General features: G+C 37.7%; 3 protein-coding genes, 1 long non-coding RNA gene and 1 pseudogene across 4 annotated transcripts; 2 read left to right on the forward strand and 3 right to left on the reverse strand.

Moving 5' to 3' along the window:
- Nucleotides 1-101: 101 nt before the first annotated feature.
- On the reverse strand, nucleotides 102-6,181 carry LOC112190165. The gene is made up of 7 exons (XM_040514043.1): nucleotides 6,123-6,181; nucleotides 5,489-5,844; nucleotides 2,944-3,423; nucleotides 1,641-1,814; nucleotides 1,463-1,510; nucleotides 945-1,384; nucleotides 102-830 (listed from the first exon to the last, which is right to left on the reverse strand). The coding sequence occupies exons 2-7, from the start codon at nucleotides 5,829-5,831 to the stop codon at nucleotides 201-203; spliced, it is 2,115 nt and encodes a 704-aa protein (XP_040369977.1). The 5' UTR covers nucleotides 5,832-5,844; nucleotides 6,123-6,181; the 3' UTR covers nucleotides 102-200.
- Nucleotides 3,827-5,139, forward strand: LOC121051533. Its single transcript, XR_005806014.1, has 2 exons — nucleotides 3,827-4,061; nucleotides 4,168-5,139. It is a non-coding gene; the product is annotated as an uncharacterized LOC121051533 (long non-coding RNA).
- Nucleotides 6,182-15,433: 9,252 nt separating the features above from the next.
- On the forward strand, nucleotides 15,434-16,094 carry LOC112185065 (annotated as a pseudogene).
- A 100-nt stretch (nucleotides 16,095-16,194) lies between these two features.
- On the reverse strand, nucleotides 16,195-20,088 carry LOC112190343 (external alternative NAD(P)H-ubiquinone oxidoreductase B3, mitochondrial). The gene is made up of 10 exons (XM_024329779.2): nucleotides 19,855-20,088; nucleotides 19,019-19,304; nucleotides 18,353-18,559; nucleotides 17,991-18,241; nucleotides 17,671-17,890; nucleotides 17,469-17,573; nucleotides 17,094-17,360; nucleotides 16,884-17,005; nucleotides 16,587-16,706; nucleotides 16,195-16,487 (listed from the first exon to the last, which is right to left on the reverse strand). Exons 1-10 carry the CDS (start codon nucleotides 19,941-19,943, stop codon nucleotides 16,400-16,402), a joined length of 1,755 nt encoding a protein of 584 aa, XP_024185547.1. The 5' UTR covers nucleotides 19,944-20,088; the 3' UTR covers nucleotides 16,195-16,399.
- A 1,462-nt stretch (nucleotides 20,089-21,550) lies between these two features.
- LOC112190226 (external alternative NAD(P)H-ubiquinone oxidoreductase B1, mitochondrial) lies at nucleotides 21,551-26,051 on the reverse strand. Its single transcript, XM_024329650.2, has 10 exons — nucleotides 25,847-26,051; nucleotides 24,850-25,126; nucleotides 24,518-24,724; nucleotides 24,087-24,337; nucleotides 23,591-23,810; nucleotides 23,278-23,382; nucleotides 22,792-23,055; nucleotides 22,570-22,691; nucleotides 21,957-22,076; nucleotides 21,551-21,868 (listed from the first exon to the last, which is right to left on the reverse strand). The coding sequence occupies exons 1-10, from the start codon at nucleotides 25,933-25,935 to the stop codon at nucleotides 21,781-21,783; spliced, it is 1,743 nt and encodes a 580-aa protein (XP_024185418.1). The 5' UTR covers nucleotides 25,936-26,051; the 3' UTR covers nucleotides 21,551-21,780.
- Between the last annotated feature and the right edge of the window lie 260 nt (nucleotides 26,052-26,311).

The raw sequence follows: 26,311 nt of genomic DNA on the forward strand, positions 1-26,311 counted from the left end.
TCTAAACACTGCGCTCGGATTATTCGTTTGATATCAAACTGGAAATTTCAAATTAAAAGATATATACAGAATGTTTGAGTAACGTGCTGACCCAAAAAATAAAAATTGGAAGTTGGAGTATTTATTACAAGATCGAAGCAAGTAAATTGTCTCATCTTTACAAAGCTTCTTATTACAAAGTAGCAAACCAAAGAGAAACATCAGACATCAAGATTAAACATTTCCTGTTTCCCTTTAAATACTCTAAATTCCCTAAATCCATAAGTCGAAATAATGATCTCACGAAGGAACGGAAATTGCATCCATAGGAATGCGGCAATTGGAACACTAGCAAGTAAAATAGATGGAATAACAATCGATGGTTTTTCCGGGAGCATAATGAAAATGGCAGAAGAGAAGGCAATCATCATGACCCCAATAGATAGAAATAGGGTTAAAAAGCCAATTATCAATTTTGTGGGCAAAGATGTGAGGAAATCGTCTTCTGCAAAACGTGATGTGAGGATTCCCAAAAATACCATTACTGAAGTAGTGGAAGAGCAGAGTGATATAACATCTGCAACCATAAAAATCCTAAATGCCTTTGTGTTTAAGTATATGGGAATACCTGTTTCCCCCTTAATTCCACCAGGAACTGTCACAGCTGCAGCGAACATAATAGTAATGATAAGAGCAGCTACAAGTGCCGAAGAAGAAGTTGCAGTTTCTTTCATTGACTTTTCTCCTGCCTCCACCATATCTCTATGATTCATAGTAAATACCTCACGTGGTGTCAGACCATCAGAATTTATACGCTCAAGATCCTCGGGACTTGCCAAGCGCTCCACCTTCTGCATTTCATCAACAAAACCATACGCTTAGAGACATGATGAGGTGAATCTGGTCTTAGCCTTGAACAGTTAATATTTGCGGTACCACAAGAAAATATAGAAGAGAATTAATACCTTGAACCATTGTAGTTCTTTCTGCATTTGCAAAGCTGGACCCTGAATATGACCGATCTGTGTTAGTGGGGAGATCTTTCCTACCGCATGCAGCATGTTGTCCCCAAACTTATCTGTCATGCCTACAATGTCTTTTCTGTCCGATTTCTCAAACCCATATAACAGGTTAAAAATACTGTCTTTTTGATACTCAGCAGCAAGTTGAAATATGGTCTTTTCATGTCCATTAGTGATCAGACAGAACGATGGATCAGATTTCAATATGTGACTGATGATTGGAGCATGTCCTCGTTCTACTGCTTTGAAAAGTGCTTTCTTGACAAGCTCTCGTTGCCTAGGTTTGCCTTCAAGTTTGTCGTCTTTTAACGGTTTACACATGCGAACTATAATTTCCAAGGCTTGGTCAAGGAGCAATTTCTTTCGATACATAGGATTGTTTCCTAGAGTTAAAAGATCGAGTATCAAATTAACAACCTTCCAAAAACAAAATGGCATATTATAATGTTGATGTAGCTTACCAAAAGGGTGACGGAGATTGGCAATTAGTTCCCCAAAGAAACAGGCAACTGCATTGCAATTAATCCAAACATGTTGGCATAATTTCATCAGAGAATTTGTAACTAGTTTTTTTTTTTTTCCTCTCTTTTGGTCTGAAATAATATATGTGGTAAATCTCATGGCATGCATGCAACATACCTTTGCGAATGAGATGCTTCTGATTGCCTTGATCTTTCTCTTCTTCTTCTTTTTTGGCAGAATGAACTTTCTCTTCTTCTTCTTTTTTGGCAGAATGAACTCTCTCTTCTTTATGAACATCTATAGAAACCTCACGGGTAGGTGTAGGTGTAGGTGTAGGTGGTTTGCATATACCTATCAAGATAAAAACACATGATCAATACATTAACTTAATTTTGAGTTGGAAGTAATAATAAAAAAAATATATATATATATATATATTTAAATATCTATAAATAGAAATTTATCTAAGTGATAAGGATATGCAAGCTGCAATTCCATGTTATATTTTTTCTTTTGGATAGAATTCCATCTACATTTGCATTGATAATACTCTAAATAATCTATATATGCATGGATACTACAAATTAACTTCAGAGGAGAGATAGAAAGCAACACTACTAACAATAATAAATCCATCGTTCCCATATTCCGAGCTCTTCCAAGAATAATTCATCACGCGTACTAGCCAATTGATATAAAGGGGATTCACCGGAGCTGTCTCTAGCAATGCCCAATCTTGGATTTTTCTGTAGTAATTCCAACGAAATATCTATAGTAGTAGAGTGAAAGAGGAAATTTGTTGGAGAGGAAAGATCCCACATTGGAAAAGTGACAAATAAAATATAACTTATAAGTGGGTGGATCTCACCCAATTGTACCGAGGCCTTTTGTGATTAAAACCCAACACCTATCGGGTGGTTAAGTTGGGACAATATCGGTACAATGGTGGGCCACGGGCCACGCTTGTCGCTGTTTAACATGGTATCAGAGCGGGTCCTTCTCCAATTGCGTCTCCACGTAGGCACGTATCATGAGCCCAAATTGGGGTTCCCTGTATTGCCATTGAAATTACCAAGTGTCCAATGAATGTGGGCCTTGGATTGTATTGACCAAGTCTCTGATATGAGGCTTGTGTCCCAATTTCCAATATGGGAATTGGATGAATGAATTTCACGTGCAGACCTAGAGCTAGGTTGCACGTGAGGGGGCGTGTTGGAGAGGAAAGATCCCACATTGGAAAAGTGACAAATAAAATATAACTTATAAGTGGGTGGATCTCACCCAATTGAACCGAGGCCTTTTGTGATTAAAACCCAACACCTATCGGGTGGTTAAGTTGGGACAGTATCGGTACAATGGTGGGTTACAGGCCACGCTTGTCGCTGTTTAACAAAATTAATATAACATATGATCATACATATGAAAAAATTTAAACTGCTTGTCATACTAATGACTTGTCATATAAATGAAACTCACATACCGAAACGATTTACTCTCAGACCCGTAGAAATAAGCTCAGCGCCGTCCCTCCTGTTTAGCTTTTCAAGTGGAGTAACCGACTTAAGATAGTGAACCATTTTTGGTTTGTTGGCATGCAGAGCCAACCAAAGTGGAACTCCACGGGTGGGGTCATGGCGAAGGAGTAGTTTCTCGTTCTTCTCAACTACGCACTTAATAATTTCGATCATCACATCTGAGTCACTCCCTTTATTTATAGCCGTAGAAAGAGCATCGCCGAGTATTTTCAAATATGTCTCTTTCATAACCGACAGCAACTCTTTTACACCTTCCACGTCCTTCGTCGAGACTGCGTTGCTAAGAGCTGTCAGCCCCGCTGGCAACCTTACTCTTGCTGCCTCTGGATGTTGTCCTAGAAACTTCTTTACTTCCTCCCAATGCCGGGCCCCCACATTACTGAAGAAAGGTGCATAGGTCTGATAATTCTGATCCCCATCCCTTACTGCAGGTCGTGCCATGTGTTAATGATTATCAACTTGACTTTTAGTTGAACAGACTATAAATATTTCAAGAAATCATAGTGAGCAGTGAACATAATACCTACAATCACGTCAGCAACCGAATCACTATCAACAGGCCCGGCCCTCCCCAAGGGCAGGCTTGGCGACGGCCCAGGGCACAAAGAGATTGGGGGCACACAATTTTTATATATAAAACTATATATATGTAGTTAATTATGTACAAAAAAAAAAAATATATATATATATAATTGTATATTGAATTATCTATAATTATGTATGTTAGGAGTGGAGAAGTTGTCTGCCATTTGCTATTTGCTTTGCTATTTGATTAGTTTATAGGGTTATTGGAGGGGAAAAAGTGGTCATTAGCTATTAGTTTATAGGGTTAGTCCACAATGTGCAGATGAAAGTGGAAAAAGTGACCGACATTTGAGCACGCCTCTATTGAGAATTGGTATCATGAGTATGAAAAGTATTGCTCTTTGCCTCTCTTCCTCTCTGTCTTGCTCTCTGCCTCTCTCCCAAGCCCCAAGTTCAAACGGGCAAATCTTGAAACCCAGCAAGCGTTTTCTTTAAATTGGTTGCAATGGCTGCTCAAATCCAGATTTCCATTTTCCAAGTATTGTTCTATGCTCCACTGTTTATTAATTATCATTCAAAGTGATTTCTAACAACCTACTCAAGTACTCATTCATCAGTTTTCCATTTTGAATTTTCAATATTAGGTGCAACTCAGCAATTGGAAGGTGGATATGCAAGTCAATCTCGATCAGAAATGAAAAACAAGAAAGAAAAAAATTGATTCCAAATTTCCAGGTTTTATTGTTCTATCACTTCTATCAGTTCTATCACTTCTATGCTAAAGTGTTTATCATTCAAAGTTTAGTATTTTGCTTTCTTGTTTGAGTATTGTCTAGCTAGTTTCATTGTTTCAATAATGTTTCCTCGGAAACAACTCTCGGGTTCTCAAAAAAGAAAAAGAAAGAAAAGAGAAGAAGAAATTATTCAATCTCAACGGGGATCTTTAGATAAATATTTTGTTAAGCCTATATTTCCTGTAAAACGTCATGTTTGCAGAAAAAGACATTTTGATGAAATTCCAAATACTGAAAGAGAACAACAATCTGCTCAAGAGTCCTTTAGAACTGATTACTTTTTTATTTTAGTTGATATGGCTCTTTCTCAATTAAAAAGCAGGTTTGAACAAATGAAAACTTTTGAATCTATTTTTGGCTTCTTATTTGATGCATCAAAGTTAGCTCACTTGGATGATGATGAATTGAAAAGTTATTGTTTGAATCTTGAAAATGCTTTGAGAAAGGGTGATGGTTCTGATATTGATGCGAAATATGTTACAAATTTTGCAGGAGATGCTGCCAAATGAGGCATATGAAAAAGATAGGCCTTGGACATCCATTCAAATTATGGAGTTTGCTCCTAAAAAAAGATTTAGAGTATGACATTTGAGGCTAGTTGGGCACAAATTTTTTTTTTCGCCCTGGGCATCAAAAAGCTCAGGACCGGCCCTGACTATCAATTGAGTCGTTGAGGTCATTCGGGTCAACTTCAGAACTCTCCCCTGAATATGCAATTGTTGATTCATTCAAACATTACAATTCCAGACGAAAAAAGAAAAGAAATATCTACTAACTACCCAGTAATTTTTTCAAAACAAAAAACCAAAAAAAAAAATCAAATAAATTGTTCACTTATCCTGTATCCTACACATTAATTTAATTGCAAAATTTCTTATTACTCATTAAATCTCATGGATTAACTAAGCTCACTACGTAAGTTGGCAATAATTTTACTTTCAGCTCTAAAAATCTTATGTTACCACTCTAACAACTCATGTGATATCCTCATTCTTAGAAAAAAATACATTTACCTTAACAAAAAGATTTTTAGTAGAACACAAACTAATTTCTCGTTTGAGTAATATATTAAGTCCTAAAAGTCGTATGTATATTATATATATGTTGTATGTTTATATATTGTAGAACTTTTCCATTACATTAATCAAACATAAGAGATCTACGTCCATACCTGGAAGTTCTGAAATTTCAACAGACTTGAACTCTGTAGCCAATCTATCCCAAGCATCTTTCGCATTCTTGATGCCCCTGATAGAGGACTCCGCATCCTCCCCGCAAGATATGTGGATAGCATGCAAGGCTTTGGCATTATTTTTCTGCCAAGCCTTGGATTTAGCTTCTTCGTCTTTGGCGTTATTTTCCAATTCGGCTTCCCCGTTATCTGTGCCTTGGACAACGTCCCACAGACCTTCAGCCATCAAGTATGTTTTCACCCGAAAGCTCCAGTGCTCATAGTTGTCATAATTTAGAGCTTTAAGATTAACCATTACACTAGGGACTACAGTGGCTGCCATGCTCTCGGTATATCTGTCAATTAATTAAATATCAAAGAGAGCAAATTAATGCTTCCAAACAAGCAAGAAGAAAATAAGACCAAATAAACACTGCAAGTGGCCTACTGGTTCTTGTCTAGTTGGGTGTGCTCCCCAACCTAGGTTAGAACCCCGAAGCTGTCAAAGTGACTAGACATTGTGCTGCAATGCACAGTTGGAGCATTTCACATGCGCCGAAGGGATTTATCTTGGGCCTAGGAAGCCTTTGGGTTCCCCTTGACAAAGTAAAAAAAAAAAAAAAAAAACACTCACAGTCTAATCCACTGGATTGGGAGATCTTTCAACAGTTGTAGCTTGTGAGTCAAATTGTGTGCAACACCAATTACAGTGGCCAAAGGTGTGTTTGTTTATGTATAAATAACAAATCGATCAACCAAACAACCAACTTACTTGTGACTGAAAACAAAGTAAGGTATAGGTTCCTTAATTTATGTGATTGAGAACAATAAAAGGTATAAGTGAAATATGATTCTTTCTTTATGTCTTTTTCAAAACACGTGGAAATTGTAACGATTAATTTACAGAAATGTGATAAACAAGTGGTTATCATTAGACGCTCCCCGTCTAAGGATTGAGCTATACCTTATTTTATTTATAGAAACGTGAGTATAGGTGGAATATGAGTATTTCTTTATGTCTTTTCCAAAACACATTGTGGGAACTGTAATGATTAATTTACAGAAATGTTATCAAGAAGGTGGTCATCATTAGACGCTCCCCATCTAAGAATTGAGCTATACCTGATTTTGTTTATAGAAAGGTGAGTATAGGTGGAATATGAGTCTTTCTTTATGTCTTTTTCAAAACACGTTACGGGAATTGTAACGATTAATTTGCAGAAATGTGATTAAGAAGTGATCATAATTAGATGCTCCCCGTCTAAGGATTGAGTTATACTTTATTTTTTTTTTAGAAAGGTGAGTACAGGTGGAATATGAGTCTTTCTTTATGTCTTTTCCAAAACACGTTGTGGGAAGTGTAACTATTAATTTACAGAAATGTGATTAAGATGTGATCATCATTAGACGCTCCCCGTCTGAGGATTGAGCTATACCTTATTATATTTATAGAAAGGTGAGTATAGGTGGAATATGAGTATTTCTTTATGTCTTTTCCAAAACACGTTGTGGGAACTGTAACGATTAATTTACAGAAATGTGATCAAGAAGTGGTCATCATTAGACGCTCCCCATCTAAGGATTGAGCTATCCCTGATTTTGTTTATAGAAAGGTGAGTATAGGTGGAATATGAGTCTTTCTTTATGTCTTTTTCAAAACACGTTGTGGGAATTGTAACAATTAATTTACAGAAATGTGATTAAGAAGTGATCATCATTAGATGCTGATGCGCTCTTGGGAAGCGCATAATTTAACCCTGGAAAATGTCATCGTTAGTATATGGTAAATAGGGATCGTTCTATCCGGGGATTGAGGGTACACTTGTAATTGTGAAACAAATAAAGAAAAGTATTATTTACAAAAATAAAATAAAGAATATAAATATATACAATTGTATAAACAAATAAAGAATTAAAATAATAAAGTATTATTTACAAAAATAAAATAAAGAATAAATATATACAAGTAAACACAAATAAGGGGGGATTAGGATTCTTAAAATTAAAATTAAAATAAATAAAATAAAGAAAACGTAAAAACATATATACAAGGGTGGAACGCAAGGAACAAAGATCAAAATCAATTCCATGTAATCAAATTCGATTCAAACCCTATAATTGTTCTTCCAAGTCATGAGAGAGGAGTTGATCATGTGAAACATTCGAAAGCAAATGATTTCCCATATTTTACTTTTCAATGCTAATTAACCTAAGCGAAATCACCTAGATTAATCCTATCAAACATGCAATCAAGCCCTAGAAAGCTAGTCAATCATGACATGTTCAACGCATTAGACATAGAGAAAGGCTATCAACTCAAGTGTACAACTTAGTTATGGAAAAGTCCACCTAATTGCAATCCTCTTCAATTAAATTCGATTCTTGTCCAGAACCTTTACTACTTTTGATTCAAGTTACACAAAACGAAAAGTCGATTTCATGTTCTTAAACCTAGCACCAATTACATGCAAATCCTATAAGTGTCGACCCAAATAAGATAAACATATAAAAGTTTTCTGTAAAGCAAATTTAATCGAACAAACTCACATAAGCAACTTAGAATCACAATTATAGAATTCGAAAACTTTATTTAAACATAGAAATTGGGCTTAAACTTTGCCCTAAACGTTATTGTTAACTAGAAACAAGTTCATACGAAATCAAACAAGGAAACCAAAAAGGTTACAAGGAAAAGGAACGAATTACACCGTGAGTGGAGATGGAGATGGAGAGCTAGATGGTTGGATCTTGAATCTTGGAAGCAAGCCTTCAAGGTGGATGATGGAGGATATGATCTTCACGGCTCCTTCTTCTTCTTCCTCTCCTTGCTTGAAAATGCAGAACTTTGCAACTAGAGAATGGAGAAGGAAAATGGAAAGGAAATGGAGAGACAAAGAAGATGAGATGGATGAAGGAATTGGTATTTTGAGAGTGAGAGGAGAAGTGTATTTATAGCCCAAAAAATGATGAATGGAGGGTGGAGATGAACATAAATGAAGAGCTAGATATGTTAGACAAATTTGTAAAAAAATATCTTCCCACTTGTTTATCACTTGTTCAACTTGAATTGATTTTCCTCCTCAAGATTTTCCACTTGGTTGCAACTTTGATTTTCCTCCTCAAGATTTTCCACTTGCTTGCAACTTTGATTTTCCTCCTCAAGATTTTCCACTTAGTTGCAACTTTGATTTTCCTCCTCAAGATTTTCCACTTGCTTGGAGGTCCTAAAAATAGAAACTAATAAGAAAAATAGAAACTTTCCTAAAATGAAAAATGGCAACTTACTAAAAATGATAAATAGAAACTACAAAAATATAAACTTTCTACAAATAGGAACTTTCCCAATCAAAGAATGGAAACTTTCCTAAACAGGATTTTAATAAGGAAATAACGTAAGAAATGTAGGGAAATGCAGTTAAAACGTCGCATTAAAATGCTCCTATCAGATGCTCCCCGTCTAAGGAGTGAGCTGTAGCTTATTTTGTTTTTAGAAAGGTGAGTACAGGTGGAATATGAATCTTTCTTTATGTCTTTTCCAAAACACGTTGTGGGAATTGTAACCATTAATTTACAAAAATGTGATTAAGAACTGATCATCATTAGACGCTCTCCGTCTAAGGATTGAGCTATACCTTATTTTGTTTATAAAAAGGTTAGTATAGGTGGAATATGAGTATTTCTTTTATGCTTTTTACAAAACACGTTGTGGGAGTGAATGAGTAATCGTCATTAGACGCTCCACGTCAAAGGATTGAGGTAGCCAGTGAATATACAACAAAGTGATAACATCGCCCTCCAAATGCCAGTCCTCTCTAAATCCAAAGATAATGCTATCTGCTTCCTTAAGGCGTTTCCGATGCTACAGAGTAGTAGAGCTATTCAATCGCAGTCTGGGTCCCGACCTGTTACCAGTTGACGACCCGAACAACTGGCCATCCTTTTCCATTGAAACTACATTCATTAACAACACTCAACTCTCTTCCGAATCACAACAACACACTCAACTCTCTTCCGAATCACAACAACATACACTAGTGACTCAAATTCTCTCCACCATTGAAAACGCCCCTACACTACTTCAATCCCTACACAACAAACACATCTTCTAACCCCCAAATCTTTTAACCGCATTTTGATCTCAGCTGCCCAAAGAAATCATCTTTACCTCCGCACCCTAATCTTCAAACTTGCCATTGCTTCCAAAATTCAACCCTTGAACTCCAATTGCTAATTTGCTATCTCACTGTGGCCAAAGCCTATGCAAGAGCGGATGATTGTGTTGTGGAGTTGCTCAATTTCACCGAGCAAGTATTGAAACTTGTTGAATTTGAATGTTGGTGTTTGTATATTGATTATGCAAACATGTACAAGTTACAGACTATATATTGGAAGACACAAGGCTAAAGACCAACAAGTCCTAACTTTAATTAAGCCATAAAACTAGGACATAAAAGTAAGACATTACTCCTTAAAACAAGGAGACAAGGAACACCCCTAAACATGGAAAAGTAAGACATTACTCCTTAAAACAAGGAAACAAGGAATACCCCTAAACATGGAAAAGGGTCACCCGTAGACTCTATAATTTAGTAGCTTCTAATACTCCCCCTCAAGCTGGATCAAGGGAGTTCCTTGAGCCAAGCTTGGAAAGCAGACGTTCAAACTGAGCAGAAGCAAGAATCTTGGTAAAAATGTCTGCTAGTTGATCACATGATCATGTGTACACTGTTTCAATAAGTTTAGATTGAACCTGATCTCGAACAAAGTGACAATTAACTTCAATAAGTTTGGTGCGCTCATGGAAGACTGGATTGGCTGCGATATGCATGGAAGCCTGGTTGTCACAATGTAGAGATATAGGCGCAGTGCACACAATGCCTAAGTCACCCAACAATGTCTTTAACCATATGAGTTCACAAGCTGTGGATGCCATTGCACGATACTCAGCTTCGGCACTAGAAAGAGCAACCACAGTTTGTTTCTTACTTTTCCAAGTAACTAGGTTGCCTCCAATGAAAGTACAGTACCCAGTTGTGGACTTTCGATCAATGGCATTTCCTGCCCAGTCAGAGTTTAAGTAGCCCATAAGGTTGAAGTGACCATTGTTCTTCATAACAATTCCTCGATCAACTGTGCCCTTTAAGTAGCGAAGAATCCTCTTGACAATCTGTAGATAATGAGTGGTAGGGGAGTGCATGAATTGACTGACCAAACTCACAACATAAGTAAGGTATGGTCTTGTAATGGTGAGATAAATGAGCTTACCCACAAGGCGTTGATAAACACAAATATCTGAGAGAGGTTCTCCGTCAACATCGATTTTAAGTCTACTACTAAGAGGAGTGCGTGCATGCTTACTATCCTTCATTCCTGCCTCATCAAGAAGATCAACAACATATTTGCGTTGATTTAAGAACATACCATTTGAGGAGTGATCCATTTCAATTCCAAGAAAGTACTTTAACGGTCCAAGATCTTTGATGGCAAAGGCATTGTGCAAGGCTGACTTGAGAGACTTAATCTCATCCATATTGTCTCCAGTGATGATTAAGTCATCCATATACACTAGAACAACCAACTTGCCAGCCTTGCCATTTCGAACAAACAAGGAGGAGTCTGCATGACGTCGCTTGAAGCTTGAGGCAAGAAGGACCGAACTCAGTTTGGAATACCAAGCACGTGGGGATTGTTCCAAACCATACAAGGCCTTGTGAAGTTTGCACACCATTCCAGCTTCACTTTCACGTGGATGTCCAGGAGGTAATCTCATATACACATCTTCTTCTAAATCCCCATGCAAAAAGGCATTCTTGACGTCCATTTGGTATAGAGACCAGCCACAATTCACAGCAACAGATAACAAAACTCGTACTGTGTTCATTTTAGCAACCAGAGCAAAAGTCTCCTTATAATCAATACCAAAGGTTTGAGTGAAGCCATGAGCTACTAACCTTGCCTTATGTCGCTCAATTGAACCATCGGAGTTGAACTTGATTTTGTAAATCCATCTTGCCCCTACAATTTTCTGCCCTTTGGGAAGCTTGACTATACTCCAGGTTCTATTGTCATCAAGGGCTTTGAGTTCATCATGCATAGCTTTCTTCCAAACTAATGATTGATTTGCTTCTTCAAAGTTCCTTGGTTCGGTTTCTTTGGAAATCTTGATAAGGAATGCATTGTGAGGAGAGGAGGTACTGGTGGAGTGAGCAATTTGAGCAAGAGGATAACGTGGTGTGTAAGTCTCATATTCCTGAAGTCTTGTTGGTTGATGTCTCACCCTTGGTGGGTTTCTTCGAGGTTGAGACGTGTTTGGTGCCACCTCTTGTTGATGATGTTAAGTGTTGGAGTCTGCATGTACCTCTTCAGTATCCACAAATTGTTGAACTGGTTGTTGTGAACTAGGAGTGTCTACTGCAACTTTAGCAGGAATTGGTGTGGGAAACAACTCACAAATATGCTCCCCCTGAGGTTCATTATCAGATAACTGAAAGAAAAAGTCAGACTCATCAAAACGAACATCCCTTGAAACAAATATTTTTCTGGTCTTTGAATTGTAACACTTGTAGCCCTTTTGGGTAGATGAGTACCCTAGGAACACACATTTGACAGCTCTGGGATCAAACTTATCCCGATGATTTGATTGAACATGTACAAAACACGTATAACCAAATACTCGAAGGTGTGCTATGTCAACTTTTCGACCTTTTAGAACTTCAAATGGAGATTTGAAATTTAACACACTGCTAGGAAATCTGTTTATAATGTAAGCTGCAGTTTGAATTCCTTGAGACCAGAATTTTTTTGGAACATTTGTTTGAAGCATTATGGCCCTAGCCTTCTCAAGTAAATCTCTATTTTTGCGTTCTGCAATGCCATTTTGTTGTGGTGTTCCAACACAACTAGTTTGATGAATAATCCCTTGAGCACTGAGATAATCGATCAGTCATGCTTTTGGATATGTATTCAGTGCCATTGTCTGACCTTAGAATGCAAATTTTAGAGGAAAAATGATTTGTGACAAGGTTATGAAAATCTTGGAAACACTTGAAGACTTCACTCTTGAATTTTAAAAGATACACAAAAGTGGTTCGAGTGAAATCATCAATAAAGGTGACATAAAACCTATAGCCATCAAATGATTCTAGGGATGCTGGTCCCCATACATCAGAATGTACAATCACAAAAGGCTGAGTTGCTCTAGATTGAGAGATTTGAAAAGGCAATCTAGTAAACTTTGACATATGACATGTCTCACATTCATGGGAGACTTTACAAAAACTAGGGAACAACATTGACAAAACATGAAAGGATGGATGAGCTAGGCGTTTATGCCACAATTTTTGCTGTGTTGCAGATTTGGACTCTGTTAGAAAACACATTGAAAAACTTGATGAAGTTGATATGTGGTACAAGTCATTTAGAAAGAACCCTTCACCAATCTTCTTCTTGGACACTCGATCCTGAAACACAACATTATAAGGAGAGAAAATAGCTAGACAATCCAACAAGTTTGTTAACCTTCCTACAGACAGAAGTTGGAATGGAAATGAGGGTACAAATAATGCAAATGACTCAACACTATCTGAAAAAAGCTTTAATTTTCCTTTTCCTAAGGTGGGAACACTGTTACCATTTGCAATTGAGACATGTGAAGATTTTGACAAGGTTTCAAAATCATGTAATATGGAAGAATTGTTTGTCATGTGATCTGAGGCACCTGAATCCACTATCCAAAAATCATGATTCTTACTGACATCTAAAGCATTGGAAATGGCACAAATAATACCTGGTATCTCCGATCTGAAGAAGCCATATTTGATTTTGCCAGAAAACCAGCAAACTTTCCAAGCATAGCAGTTGTGCTTCCATTTTCATTGCTCTCTAAACTGCCTTGCTTCTTTTGAAGATACGTAGCAAACTCATTTATGAGAGTTATTGGATTGGACGTGAAGTTCATCATATCTTCAGAAGTGTTGCTGAAGTTTGCCTTTGAATTAGAGATGTAAGAGCTTCTCTGAATGCTGCCTCTTTGATTCTTCTATTCCTCATTGAACTTATGTTTCAGTTCTGGATGCAATATCCAACATCTCTCTCTTGTGTGGCCTATACTAGTTCGTCCAATGCGTTCACAATGTGTGCACTTCAGATTTGGCCTCTTGCCCTTATATGTTATGTCGCTTGTAACACTTTTGTTTGCAGCAAATGCTCTAGCTTCTGACCCTCCAGCACTGGTGTCTACATTCATCACCTGTTTACGCACTTCTTCACATTGAATGGAGTTGCATACTATTGTGAACGAAGGAAGCTCAGGGCTCATCAAAAGATGACTTTTGAGATCTTCATATTCAGATCCCAGACTTGCAAGCAGTTGGAACACTTTATCTTCTTCAGCTCTTTTCAGCAATATGGTGGCATCAGTGGTGTGAGGCCTATACATATCAAGTTCATTCCACTTGGCTTTTAAGTTGCCAAGATGTTGAACAAATGAGAGATTACCTTGTTGAATCCTTGCAAGATCTGCAAGATCCTTTTTGAGTTGGAACACTCTTGCTGCATTGTTTAGGTTGCCATACATGTCTTTGACAGCAACCCAAAGATGTCGAGATGACTCTGAATAGCTGAAGATTTCAGCAAGTTTTGGCTCCATTGAATTAAGAAGCCATGACATAACCAGTTGGTCTTTGGATAACCAACTTTCGTATTCAGATGATGAGGCATCTGGGATGTTATTTTTGTCGTTGATGAAACTGAGCTTTGATCTTCCACCAAGAGCTAGAGTGATGACTCTTGACCAAGGAAGGTAGTTGAACTCATTTAGAAGCACTGAGCACAGACGCTGATTTGGATTCCCATCTGGGCTTTCTGTCTTTGCAACGAGAGAACATTCCCCTTCTGTCATCTTAATGAGAATGATAAAGGAACACAAGAGTCTGGAAAGAACAATACAAATGCAGGTCCTATGAGGATTTCTGCTCTGATACCATGTTGAATTTGAATGTTGGTGTTTGTATATTGATTATGCAAACATGTACAAGTTACAGACTATATATTGGAAGACACAAGGCTAAAGACCAACAAGTTTCCACAAGACACTCCTAACTTTAAGCCATAAACTAGGACATAAAAGTAAGACATTACTCCTTAAAACAAGGAGACAAGGAACACCCCTAAGAGCAAGTTCACCCGTAGTCAAGAAAAGACAAAGTCGAGAAGTCAAGAATTCGACCGGTCAAGTTACTGTTCACTGCCACTGGACATGGGTTTCCACCCGTTTGTTTCTTGACCAGTCAACATTGTTCATCATGGCACTGTTCATCGAGTTTTTAATCTGTTCATTTTTACTGTACATATATAGTACTAATATAATTGTTTGCCGTAGGATCCGGAAATTAATTGAAACCAAGGGCTGAGATTTCATGACCGTTGGGATCAGAATTCAAAGCCCTCCAATGGGTCTCTTCCACGTGCTCTTTATTCTGGCCCAATTCATGTCGCTACGCGACAAGAGTGTTGCTTCAGTCGTGTGGGAGTTGCTGCGCCACGTGTCAAGCAGCTCTCATTCAATTCGGAATTTGGCACGTCTCCTTCCTCCCAGTTTTGCTGACGTCGCCCACGTTTTCTTGCTGGGCCGAGCTGGCCGATTTGTTGCCTGGGCATGGAAATAGTCATGGGTATGACTATTTTCTTGACTGTAGTCAAGAAGGGGTGAGTTTTGTCCGGTCAAGGCACCACCGGTGGAAGATGGATTTTGCTACCGTCGGTCACCACATCAGCTTTTTCTTGACTATGACCAGTCAAGAGCAAACCAGTGGACTTGCTCTAAACATGGAAGAGTAAGACATTACTCCTTAAAACAAGGAAACAAGGAACACCCCTAAACATGGAAAAGGGTCACCCGTAGACTCTATAATTTAGTAGCTTCTAATAAAACTGACCCAACCGAGCATGACAGTAATAAACATTCTTCTCTTTGCATTTGGTCTATGCGAAGAGACCGATAGTGCAATTTTGATCTTTGCCCAGGTGAAAGATAGAAACTTTGTACCGGATTTGTACACATACAAAACTGTTTTTGAGATATTGGGCCGGGCGGGTCGTACAGGTGAAATGCTGGGGCTGTTTGGGGAAATGAAGGAAGCTGGGATTGACCAGGATTTGGTTTCTTACAATATAGTGATAAACCAATTGAGGAAGTTTGGAGAGGTTGATATGTGCTTGTTCTATTTCAAGGAAATGTGTAAAATGGGTGTTCAGCCTGATTTGCTTACTTACACTGCAGTCATTGATGGGTTTGGGGAGGTCAGAAAATATTGAGGAGTCTTTGAGGTTCTTTGATGAGATAATGGAGAGGCGGATTCAGCCTTCGTTGTATCTTTATAGAGCAGTGATCAGTAATTTGAAAGATTGGGAAGGTGGAGATGGCAGTGACTTTCATGGAGGAGATGAGTTGATGTGCTTCAAGTCTTGCCAGTCCTAGATGGAATAAACGTGAGTAGAATTGGTTAGTGTATTTTGATTTGGAGTTTAAAGTTGTCTTGCTATTTGTATAGAATTATAGTGCTTGAAATCTGCTACTCACTTTCTGTGTTCATCTTCAATATGATGCTTATGAAGACACTGTTTAAACACTTTTACATGTCATTTTGATCCTTTGTTCTACATGCAATAAGACTTGACAGATACGAAAGTACAAAACAAGCTTGAAGGTGAATTGCCTAGGAAAATGCATACATCAGATAGTCGAGTGGGAAACAAAAGCGAGTTGCTTGCACTAAGTTGTACGAAAAGAATGATCATTTCAACCTTCAGTACAAGTTTGAAACTATAAATAAGAAATTAAATCCTGTATTGCTCTTCCTACGTTGAAAGACAAAATGATGGAAACATAGTTCTTGTTGATTTCCGGTCATCTCAAATGCGACTCGAGTCCCTCCCAAATATAAATCGCCTTCCCCAATCAGATACCACCAACACCCTTGTGCGCCAACTCACTAGCTTGCTGTAAATATAAGTAGGAAATATTCCGGGAATCAGGATACGCCGATAAGCTTACAACCAAATCTAAGCAAGTGAAACTAAATAGGTATCGAAATTTTACCTAACATATACCGAGTACCAGAGCCACTGGCTGCTATAACCAATTGAAACCCAATCTCCTGGAAGTTGAAACGCAGTTTGCTCTCCTCCGAGAGGAGCAAACATCCCAAGATGCTTATACCTTGAGTTGTATCATAGAAACCGTGAAAACAATATAATGGCCATAGATAGACGATTTTATAATGCTTTTACATGAAAATTACAGCATACCATGTTCACTAAAATAAAAATACAGCATACTACACAGATTGATGTCTTTTTTTACTATGCTGGAAAAGATACTTTACTAGAGGGGCACCTGAAGGGATGAAAACGGTGGCGTCCCTCACCCCTAAACCTTAGGGGACCTTCAGGATACTTCTCACACTCCTCCATACGGTTGAAACAGTTGGCAAGGTAGGCACCTTGTTGAGCAGCTACCTATAACATTCAAATTTTGGAAATCAACAAATTAAAGATATATATAGGATATATGATGTATGAATTAAATATAAAAATAGTAGTTCACCTGGGCTGTTGCAGGAAGGTTTTTCATCTGAGAATCTGCTTGAGAAAGAGCTGATTTAAAGGTCTCAATATCTACTTCAGTACTGGAATACTTTTCTGAACTATTTTTCAGTAAATCATGAATACTTGACATCTGTTTACTCTTCAAATGAAGCTCCAATTGAGGATACCTCTCCATAACGTCGTCTATAACTCCATGAAACTCCTCAAGACTTAATGTACCGGACTTGCCTGTGTCTGCTTTACTAATTATATGTGAAATATCTTCCTGGCAACATATTTGCAACAATTAAGGTTAGAGAATAATGAACTATATATATAACTAACGAATGATGATTCAATAAGTACATAAGAAACACTTCCAGTAGGTAGATACCATGATCCTGCGTTGGTTTACTGTTGCACAATCACCCACAGCATATATGCCATCACATCCTTCCACCCTCAGCCATTCATCAGTAGCCAAAACACGTCTGTTAGCCTATGCTCAAAAAAATGGAACAGTGATTCGTTTCAATATCAAATCCAAATTAAGTCATGCATGGTGATTGGAAATAAAGCACAAATTAGCAACAAACCTGACCAATCTGCTTCATAAATTCAATAATCTCAGGGCGTGCCCCGATACCAGTTGCCCAGAGACACATACCATACGGTGTAGATGAAACATGCCCTGTTGTTCTTTCTTTAGTGGAGATTTCCTTGGCAGTTACTTTTACAACCTGGGAACCTGTTTTCACATCAATACCATCTCTGGAGAACTTTTCTTCAGCAAATTTTGTAATTCTTCTGTCAAACCTGTACGACCAAACCAAGCACATAATAGTTAACTTGAGTCACTTGACCAATACCTTCATTGAAATACCATGAATTACATAAATTTATATGCATTACTCACATGTTCAAAATATGATCGCCTGCTTCGAGTAAAGTAATGGATACATCATCTTTAAGAGAAGGGTACAACTTGGCTAAGTCCTCACTTACAAAGTCATGAAGCTCTGCAGCAAACTCCACACCTGCTGGACCGCCACCAACAACTACAAAATGCAAAATTTTCTTCCTTTCTTCTTCGCTTATGCATGGAAGACTTGCCCTTTCAAAACAGTCAATCACAGACTTACGAATCTTCAAGGCATCTTCTACTGCCTGCCAATTAAAACCCAAGCAGCTTATTGTTCTTCACCTTGCGGAATCATAGTTTGTGGAGTCATCTTAAAAATAAGAGTGCTCAAGTAAAAGAAGTATGAATATAAATACCTTCAAGAAATGAGCGTGCTCTTCAACACCAGGAGTGTTAAATGTGTTAGATTTTGCTCCCATGGCTATGATCAGGTAGTCATAATCTACACTAAATTCATTTTTCCCGCACGAATTGTTGTCTTGGGTTGTCCGGCAGTAAACTTTCTTATTCTGTGGATCTATTTTGTAACATGCTGCTTCCCTGAACTGAACATCTAAGCCTTTCTGCATGCCATATCAGATGAAGGAAAGAGCTGTCATCTGACTCGTATCAGTATCTCCAATCAATCAAACTACATAATAGTCGATTTCTATATATTTTTACAAACAAAATTGCAGAACTAGACAAATAATGGAAACATGTTTTAAAATTTTTCAACTCGTGAAGATTATTTGTACAGTTGAGCAGGGGAAGTGTTCGAACAATGCTGCAATACCTAGGCTGCGAAACGTACTAAAACAAGATTTTACTTCCAATATACTGCAGGAAAAGGCGACCTTGTCTAATTTCGTTCTCTGTTCACAAAATGGTTTACTTTATAAGGTGCATCTTTCACCAAGTAAACCATTTTGTGAATATAGAAAGCAGAAGCAAGTAGTCAAAGTCTATGTATTGGTAATTGGTCAATAGAAATAGTGATCCAATGAACCCCATATTTTGATTCTTCTGTATGCAGGTAATACCTTCTTAGTAATACTACGAATTGGCTCGACAATGCTGCGTGGTTCGACTGTGCCACAAGTAATACTCGGTAGCAGAGGAGTGAACAAAAAATAATTATGAGGGGACACCACTTCAACATCATAAGAGGAACTCTTCAAATTCTTCAAGAAACTGACACCAGCCCAACCAGTTCCAAGTACCACCACCTTTTTTTTCTTCGATTCGCCTTCAGACTGAGCTGCTTCAGCATACGCAGTACGACTATGGAATGGTCTGCCTTCATGAAATGCCGCCAGACTTCCCCCACTGCATAATGTAGAAGTGCAACTGTGCAAGTCAGCCGATAAGAAATCGAGATACAGTTATGTAAAATTTCATCCATAGTTGTGCCATAATGTTCCATGAAAAAAGAGAGGATAAAATGTAGTGTCCAAAATCTAAGGAAAAGTGGAAATAACATATGTACACGCTACAGTAAATCAGTAATTTGTCATTCAAGCTAATATGCTTTCGATCTAATCCCCTTAACAAAGTTCTTAGGAGTTCTCTTAAACATTGCAGATCCATGTTTTAGTGCACGATACTAAAACGATTCATCGTTTATGTCTCATATCTCTCCAACACTATAAACAGTAATAACAACGAAGATTAGACAAAAAGATCAAGCCTGTAACCCTTTAAAGCCTGTACTACAAACGATACTAAAACAATCTACACAGAAACATATTTCTTCAACACTATTAAACACTAATAACTACGAAGATTAGACGAAAAGATCAAGCATATAACCCTTTTAAAGCCTGTACTAAAAACGCAAAAGAAAACTATACAAATGTGATGCAGGTGGTTGAATGACCTGACTGTAGCAACAACAAGAAGCTTAGATAGGGAGGGGTACTGCTGAAAAAGCCTAGAGGCTCTCTCATAGAATGAAGCTCCCCACATTACGAAACCTCAGTTTGAATTTTCAGTTCTTTTTTTTATTTTTGAAACGTAATTTTCAGTTCTTTCTTCAAAAGGAGAAAGATAACGAACTTAATCGCAGTGCATTTTATAGGCCTTTTGATTTGGACAGTTTCTGGTTTTGCTGGTACGTGAGAGAGTAGTGAGGATTTATTACCTAGTACGAGGGACCGAACCATAAGGAGTAACTGTCACGTAACCGGAGATACTCTATTCTTCTGGGTCCGATTTTTGACTTGTCGAACCGGGAAAGTAGGACAAAGTGTACTTGTGAGAGGGATTTTTTTTTTTTTTTTAAGAAAAAAGAAGAAACTGTATTTTTAAGCAATTTAGAACAGATATTCCAAGTACAAACGACAGCCATTGTGATACGTCATCAACCGCCACACGTGTACTTGTCTAAGACAGGGATCTTTTTTACCACATTACGACGTACCGGTCGGCAGTCTTCCGATCCCCTTTTGACGATGAGAGCAAATCAAAATCATCTTATCTCTGTTCAACATACTCCGAGAGAAATGAAAATGTTCGATCTTTTTCGAGCATGGAAATCTTGTAAATGCATATGTCGATAACTACAGTACTCAGGGCCGGTCCTGAAGTTGTGGAGGCCTGGAGCAAAAATCTAAATGAGGCCTTACTAATTCCAACATAAAAAAATATATTATAAAAACTTGGTCAAATTAATATAACAAGGCAAATAAAAATAATATATAAGAATGAAAAACATAATAGATAGGAAAATTAGCTGAAAAAGAAATGAAAAGACATGAGAATGTAAAAGGAAAAGCAAAAAAATGAAAAAAAACGTAAATAAAAGTGAGATTACTACAGATCGAACACAGGTCATGGGTGGAAAATGGACAGTGACTTGACCAACTGGACTACTTCGCGTTTAAATAAATTGTTTGACATTTTTTGTTAATATATATTATATATACATATTCTGAGATCTGAGGCCTCCCGAGATTGGAGGCCTAGTGCGGCCGCACCACTTGCACTACCTCAGGGCCGCCCCTGACAGTACTCAGGGCCGGTCCTGAAGTTGTGGAGGCCTGGAGCAAAAATCTAAATGAGGCCTTACTAATTCCAACATAAAAAAATATATTATAAAAACTTGGTCAAATTAATATAACAAGGCAAATAAAAATAATATATAAGAATGAAAAACATAATAGATAGGAAAATTAGCTGAAAAAGAAATGAAAAGACATGAGAATGTAAAAGGAAAAGCAAAAAAATGAAAAAAAACGTAAATAAAAGTGAGATTACTACAGATCGAACACAGGTCATGGGTGGAAAATGGACAGTGACTTGACCAACTGGACTACTTCGCGTTTAAATAAATTGTTTGACATTTTTTGTTAATATATATTATATATACATATTCTGAGATCTGAGGCCTCCCGAGATTGGAGGCCTAGTGCGGCCGCACCACTTGCACTACCTCAGGGCCGCCCCTGACAGTACTCTTATCCAATATAACGTTGAAAATTATTACTATAGTAATAGCTAATTGGTTGGTGAACATGTATTATTATAGGACTAATAGAACATGTACCATGAACGTCACAGAAGTCGTTGAACGGTTGAAATTTTATTTCTTATAACTTGATTAGTATCATAGAAAGGTATAAATGACAGTCCCATTCTTTGTCCAAATACGAATAAACGACCAAAAAAAAAAAATTAAAGAATCCACCGTGAATCATTTTTGCCTTGCAGGCTAGAGAAATCCCTCTCAAACACAACACATGAACGTATGTACAAAGCGTGTGCAAAAACTGATGACAAATTAGGCCAGAAATATATTTCATCCTTAAATACGGCTTGAATCTCTCCCAAAAATAAATCTTCTGGTCCAATCAGATACCACTAGGACCCTAGTACGCCAGCTCACTTGCTTGCTGAGAAATCAAAAGGAAAAATATTGATCAGACTCAATACTAAATATGCACATTTTATTCAAAGAGTAAACAAATATATGAAGATCACCTTGCATATACAGAATACCAGAGCCATTGAGTGCTGTGACCCGTGGAAACCCAGTCCCCAGGCAGCTCTGCTGCTGCTTCCTCACCCCCCAATGGAGCAAATTGCCCGAAATGCTTGTACCTAGTCATTCACAAGTTACCATACACTTATTAGCAATTAGGAAAGAGAAGAAAGATAGATAATGGCATAGAACTGATACAAGCAACTTCACTATGTATGATTCTTCATTACTCTTGGCCTGTGACCGAAAACAGAAGAAATCTCTGTGTGGAGGACAGATAACCTATCTAACAAACAAAACTACTGCTCCTTAGGGCAAATGAAGGCCATCAACAAAAGACATTTTCTACGAGTGCTTGGTAAAAGTAATAGGAGATCCTAACACCGCATGGTTCCTAATCAGATTTTGCTATTACTTTTACAATTTTCAGCCCAATGAAAATAACTGTCGTCACCAATTAACCGTAGTTTATCCCAGGACTACATTTATCTAATGTCGTTATGACGTAGAAGAAGAAATTAAAAAAAATTTCCTTTCTTTTTTTTTTTTCTTGAGAATTTTTATAATGCTTTCTAAATAGTTCTAGTGAGACGATTGAAATGTACTGCATACCTGAAGGGAAGAAAGTGATGTTGTCCAGAACCTCTAAAACGTCGAGGACCTTCAGGAATTGCTTCACACTGCTCTCTACGGTTAAAGCAATTAGAAAGATATGTACCCTGCTGAGCAGCAACCTGAATACAAAAGGTTGTATATATACATCATATTATGGTGACATCAACTTGTATCTAAAACCCAAGACAAATATTTGCTCCAACCAGATTGAAGACATACCTGTGCAGTTGCAGGCAGACTCTTCCTCTGTGAATCCACTAGAGAGAGGGCTAATTTAAATTCTTCAATATTCACTTCCTTCCTATCATTCCCCTCAGAATCTTTCAATAGATCTGTCACATCTTGCAGATGCTTGCTTTTTAAATACTGTTCCACTTGGGGATACCTAATGATTATGTCGTCAACTACATCTCGGAATTCAGTAACTGTTAAGGTACCAGAGTTGTCTGTGTCCGCAGCTGCAAATATGGCCACGATATCTTCCTACATATGACGATACTAATTAATTAAAAGTGTATTACAATATAAATATGGTCGACCCTGGATTCCAACTTCCAACCGTGCCCCAATAAGAAACAACCATTACAGTTCAAAAGACCAGCTTTGCCCAATATTACAAGGCAAGACCAAGTTATGAGAAAACATTCCAAAGTCTAATATGCTACATACTTTCTGACAGGTCTGACAGGTAAAGGTTTTTCATACCATGATTTTACGTTGATCAATTGTAGCGCAATCACCAATGGCATACACATCATCACAACCCTTTACACGCAACCATTCATCAGTTACTAGAACACGTCTATTAGCCTGCACATGGAGCAGAACACAAATTATAATTGACATGTCAACCAAGGTGACAATTCTAATTGACTTAAGAATGTGGAGTTCAATCAGTTCATATAGACGGGGAAAGAATAAGATGTTCCGTATGTGTCAATACCAACTGATTAGGTTGTGAATTCTGGATTTCTCAGTCTTTGACTCTTTGTATGTGCATAAAAGTTGGGGAACAAACCTGTCCAATTTGTTCCATAAAGTCTCTCACAACTGGACGAGTCCCAACGCCGGTAGACCACACCACCAATCCATGTGGAACAGAGTAGACCTCTCCCTTTGATTTCACTTTCACTTTGATTTCCTTGTCTGAAACACTGACAACCCGGCATCCTGTTTGAACATCAATACCATCTCTTTGAAATTTGGTCTCAGCAAAATTACTAATTCTTTCATCAAACCTACAATAAGAAAATAATATTTAATAAGTCATTTTGTGAACATGGTATCTGCTTTGTGAAGTTAGAAAAGTTTCAAATTAACTAGCTATAAAAGAGGTGAACTTCCATGATAAAGAGATATTATGTGCATCTAATGCTAAAGTATCCACAAATCAAATTGCTGAAGCTGCACAGCAGTAAAGTACGGAAATATATTCCATATTCTAACTGTAGCCATCAAAACTTCTCCAAAAGAAACAAAAAATAATAAAAAAATGTGAGTGGATGCTTTCTTACATGTTCAAGATATGATCTCCTGATTGGATTAATGTTATTTTCACAAGATCCTTAACCATGGGATATAACTTGACTAAATCTTCTTGGAAATAATCATGCAGCTCTGCAGCAAATTCAACCCCAGTAGGACCCCCTCCAACAATTACAAAATGAAGATTCCTCCTCCGCTCCTCTTCACTAAGACCTGGAAGTACAGCAGTTTCAAAGCAATCTATAACACTGGTACGAATCTTCTGAGCATCTTCTACTTCCTGCATGCGGAGGGTCAAAGATACATCTTTAAGTAATCACAGATCAGAACCTCATAGAAGAAGACTTCGAGCAACTTGATTTTCTTGACAAGCCCATTTGAAAATTTTAAACAAGCAGGAAGGTGTTGAGAAGATTAAATGCTGCATAGCTCAACTAGATTGAAAATGAATTGACTATACCTTCAGAAAATGACAGTTCTCCTTTACCCCAGGGGTGTTAAACGTGTTTACTTGTGCTCCTATAGCTACAATCAAGTAGTCATATTCCAGGGAAAATTCAGGAGTTCCTATCAATGGGTTATCAGTATTAGCCCGGAGGTGAACATTCTTATTTGCAGCATCAATCTTGATACATTCTGCTTCATAATATTTGATCTCTCCACTTCTCTGCCATGACATGAAAGCAAAAAGTAGATTTTTTATTTTTTTTTTAACCTCAGAGCAATCAAAATGTGAATGTAACAACGAATGTCATGGCAAGAACTCTAGGCGCTTTTGAATGTGTCACTAACCTTCTTTATAATTTTACGCACTGGTTCTACTATGCTTCGTGCTTCAACCGTCCCACATGTGACACTAGGTAACAAAGGGGTAAACGCAAAATAGTTTCTGGGTGATACAACCTGAACATCATAATGTGAAGCATCCACATGCTTAAGGAAACTAGTACCAGCCCATCCTGTCCCAAGAACCACCACTTTCTTTTTCTTAACCTCATTCTGATTAGAATCAATAGGAGGAGAGCCAACATCTGACTGTGATTCTGCATACGCCACAACACCTCCACCACTGCACTAATCCAAAAGAAAAAAAACAAAGTGCATAGTTACACGCTGGAATAATCCACCAAAAAAAAGGAATAGACTAATGAAGGTGCATACAATCAACAGCCAGAAATAGTGTAATTTCTGGCAGAGATTTGGACATTGGATCTTGTAAATAATAATTTGGACTACTGCCAGAGCTAGAATCTGTTTGAAAGACATCATTTTGAGGTAACTGGTAAATTATGGCAAAACAGAAATTAATGTATCTCTTGCACATTAACTATTATTTCGAAATGATTATCATGTTAATGGATATCAACAGTTATTTCCTCTTACAGCGCCGGATCACATGACAGGACCAAACTCGATAGATAATCTTAAAAATTGCAAATCTTGGGGTTGAAAATTGGATTGATTATGCCCAGCTTAATACTCCAAGATTCAAAAATTAAACTTTATTGCCACTAATATTCCAATTTCTCAGTAACCAAGTTTCAAAAAAGGGTCAAGTGCCTGGTAGGTGAAGGAAAAACGAGATTTGGAGTTCATGAATCATATGTCAATTTCGTTTCATCAAGACAACAAAGCAAAGTTTGACATTTAAGTTTTGTTTCTGTCTCTTGTTCTAGTCCTACATTTTTCTCAGAGCTCAAACAGATCAAAAGAGAAACATGGTAGCCAAGAAATGGTGAGATGAAAATGAATATCAATAACACAGTGGAAGAGAGAGAGAATTGGGAACCTGATAGTGCCAAGCAGTAGAAGCTGGGGAGCAAAAGGGTATCCATGGAAAGCTCTTGAAGCTCTGATGAAGAAGGACGAGATGGTCATTTTGACGAAGTTGACCAGAGTTGAAGAAGAAGAAGAAGAAGAGGAGGATGGTAGAGAGAGTGGGAGTGACTCCTCAAGACAGTGGAAAATGAATGATTAAGAGAGGGAGCAGACCTTCCCTCTCTGTTTGGTATCCTAAATATAATTTACCAGCTGAGGTCACACGTGGCAGCATGTTGTTGAGCTGTTTACTGGATGAGCCTAAACCCGTCCTGGTTTAGAATAGTGGACCTGTGGGCAGTGAGACTTTAGCTGGACATGTGGTGCTTCTAATATTTTTCTAATCGTTTGGTCCTATTTAATTAGTTTAACTTATTAGGGGAAACCTTCTAGTCCTTTACGATCTTTAAATACATAAGAGCATCTTTAATGGAGT

Source organism: Rosa chinensis, chromosome 2 (genome assembly GCF_002994745.2).
Source record: "Rosa chinensis cultivar Old Blush chromosome 2, RchiOBHm-V2, whole genome shotgun sequence".
Classification (NCBI taxonomy): domain Eukaryota; kingdom Viridiplantae; phylum Streptophyta; class Magnoliopsida; order Rosales; family Rosaceae; genus Rosa; species Rosa chinensis.

Coding starts and splice junctions, on each gene's coding strand:
- LOC112190165 (XM_040514043.1), bottom strand. CDS start 5,831: ATGGCAGCCACTGTAGTCCCTAGTGTAATGGTTAATCTTAAAGCTCTA. Junction 3,424..5,488: donor TGAAATTTCAGAACTTCCAG/GTATGGACGTAG, acceptor CACGACCTGCAG/TAAGGGATGGGGATCAGAAT. Junction 1,385..1,462: donor CAATCTCCGTCACCCTTTTG/GTAAGCTACATC, acceptor TTTTAACTCTAG/GAAACAATCCTATGTATCGA.
- LOC112190343 (XM_024329779.2), bottom strand. CDS start 19,943: ATGTGGGGAGCTTCATTCTATGAGAGAGCCTCTAGGCTTTTTCAGCAG. Junction 16,707..16,883: donor CACCGTTTTCATCCCTTCAG/GTGCCCCTCTAG, acceptor ATACAACTCAAG/GTATAAGCATCTTGGGATGT. Junction 16,488..16,586: donor TGGTACTCGGTATATGTTAG/GTAAAATTTCGA, acceptor TTATATTTACAG/CAAGCTAGTGAGTTGGCGCA.
- LOC112190226 (XM_024329650.2), bottom strand. CDS start 25,935: ATGACCATCTCGTCCTTCTTCATCAGAGCTTCAAGAGCTTTCCATGGA. Junction 23,383..23,590: donor TTATGGAACAAATTGGACAG/GTTTGTTCCCCA, acceptor CTCCATGTGCAG/GCTAATAGACGTGTTCTAGT. Junction 22,692..22,791: donor GTCTGCCTGCAACTGCACAG/GTATGTCTTCAA, acceptor TTTTGTATTCAG/GTTGCTGCTCAGCAGGGTAC.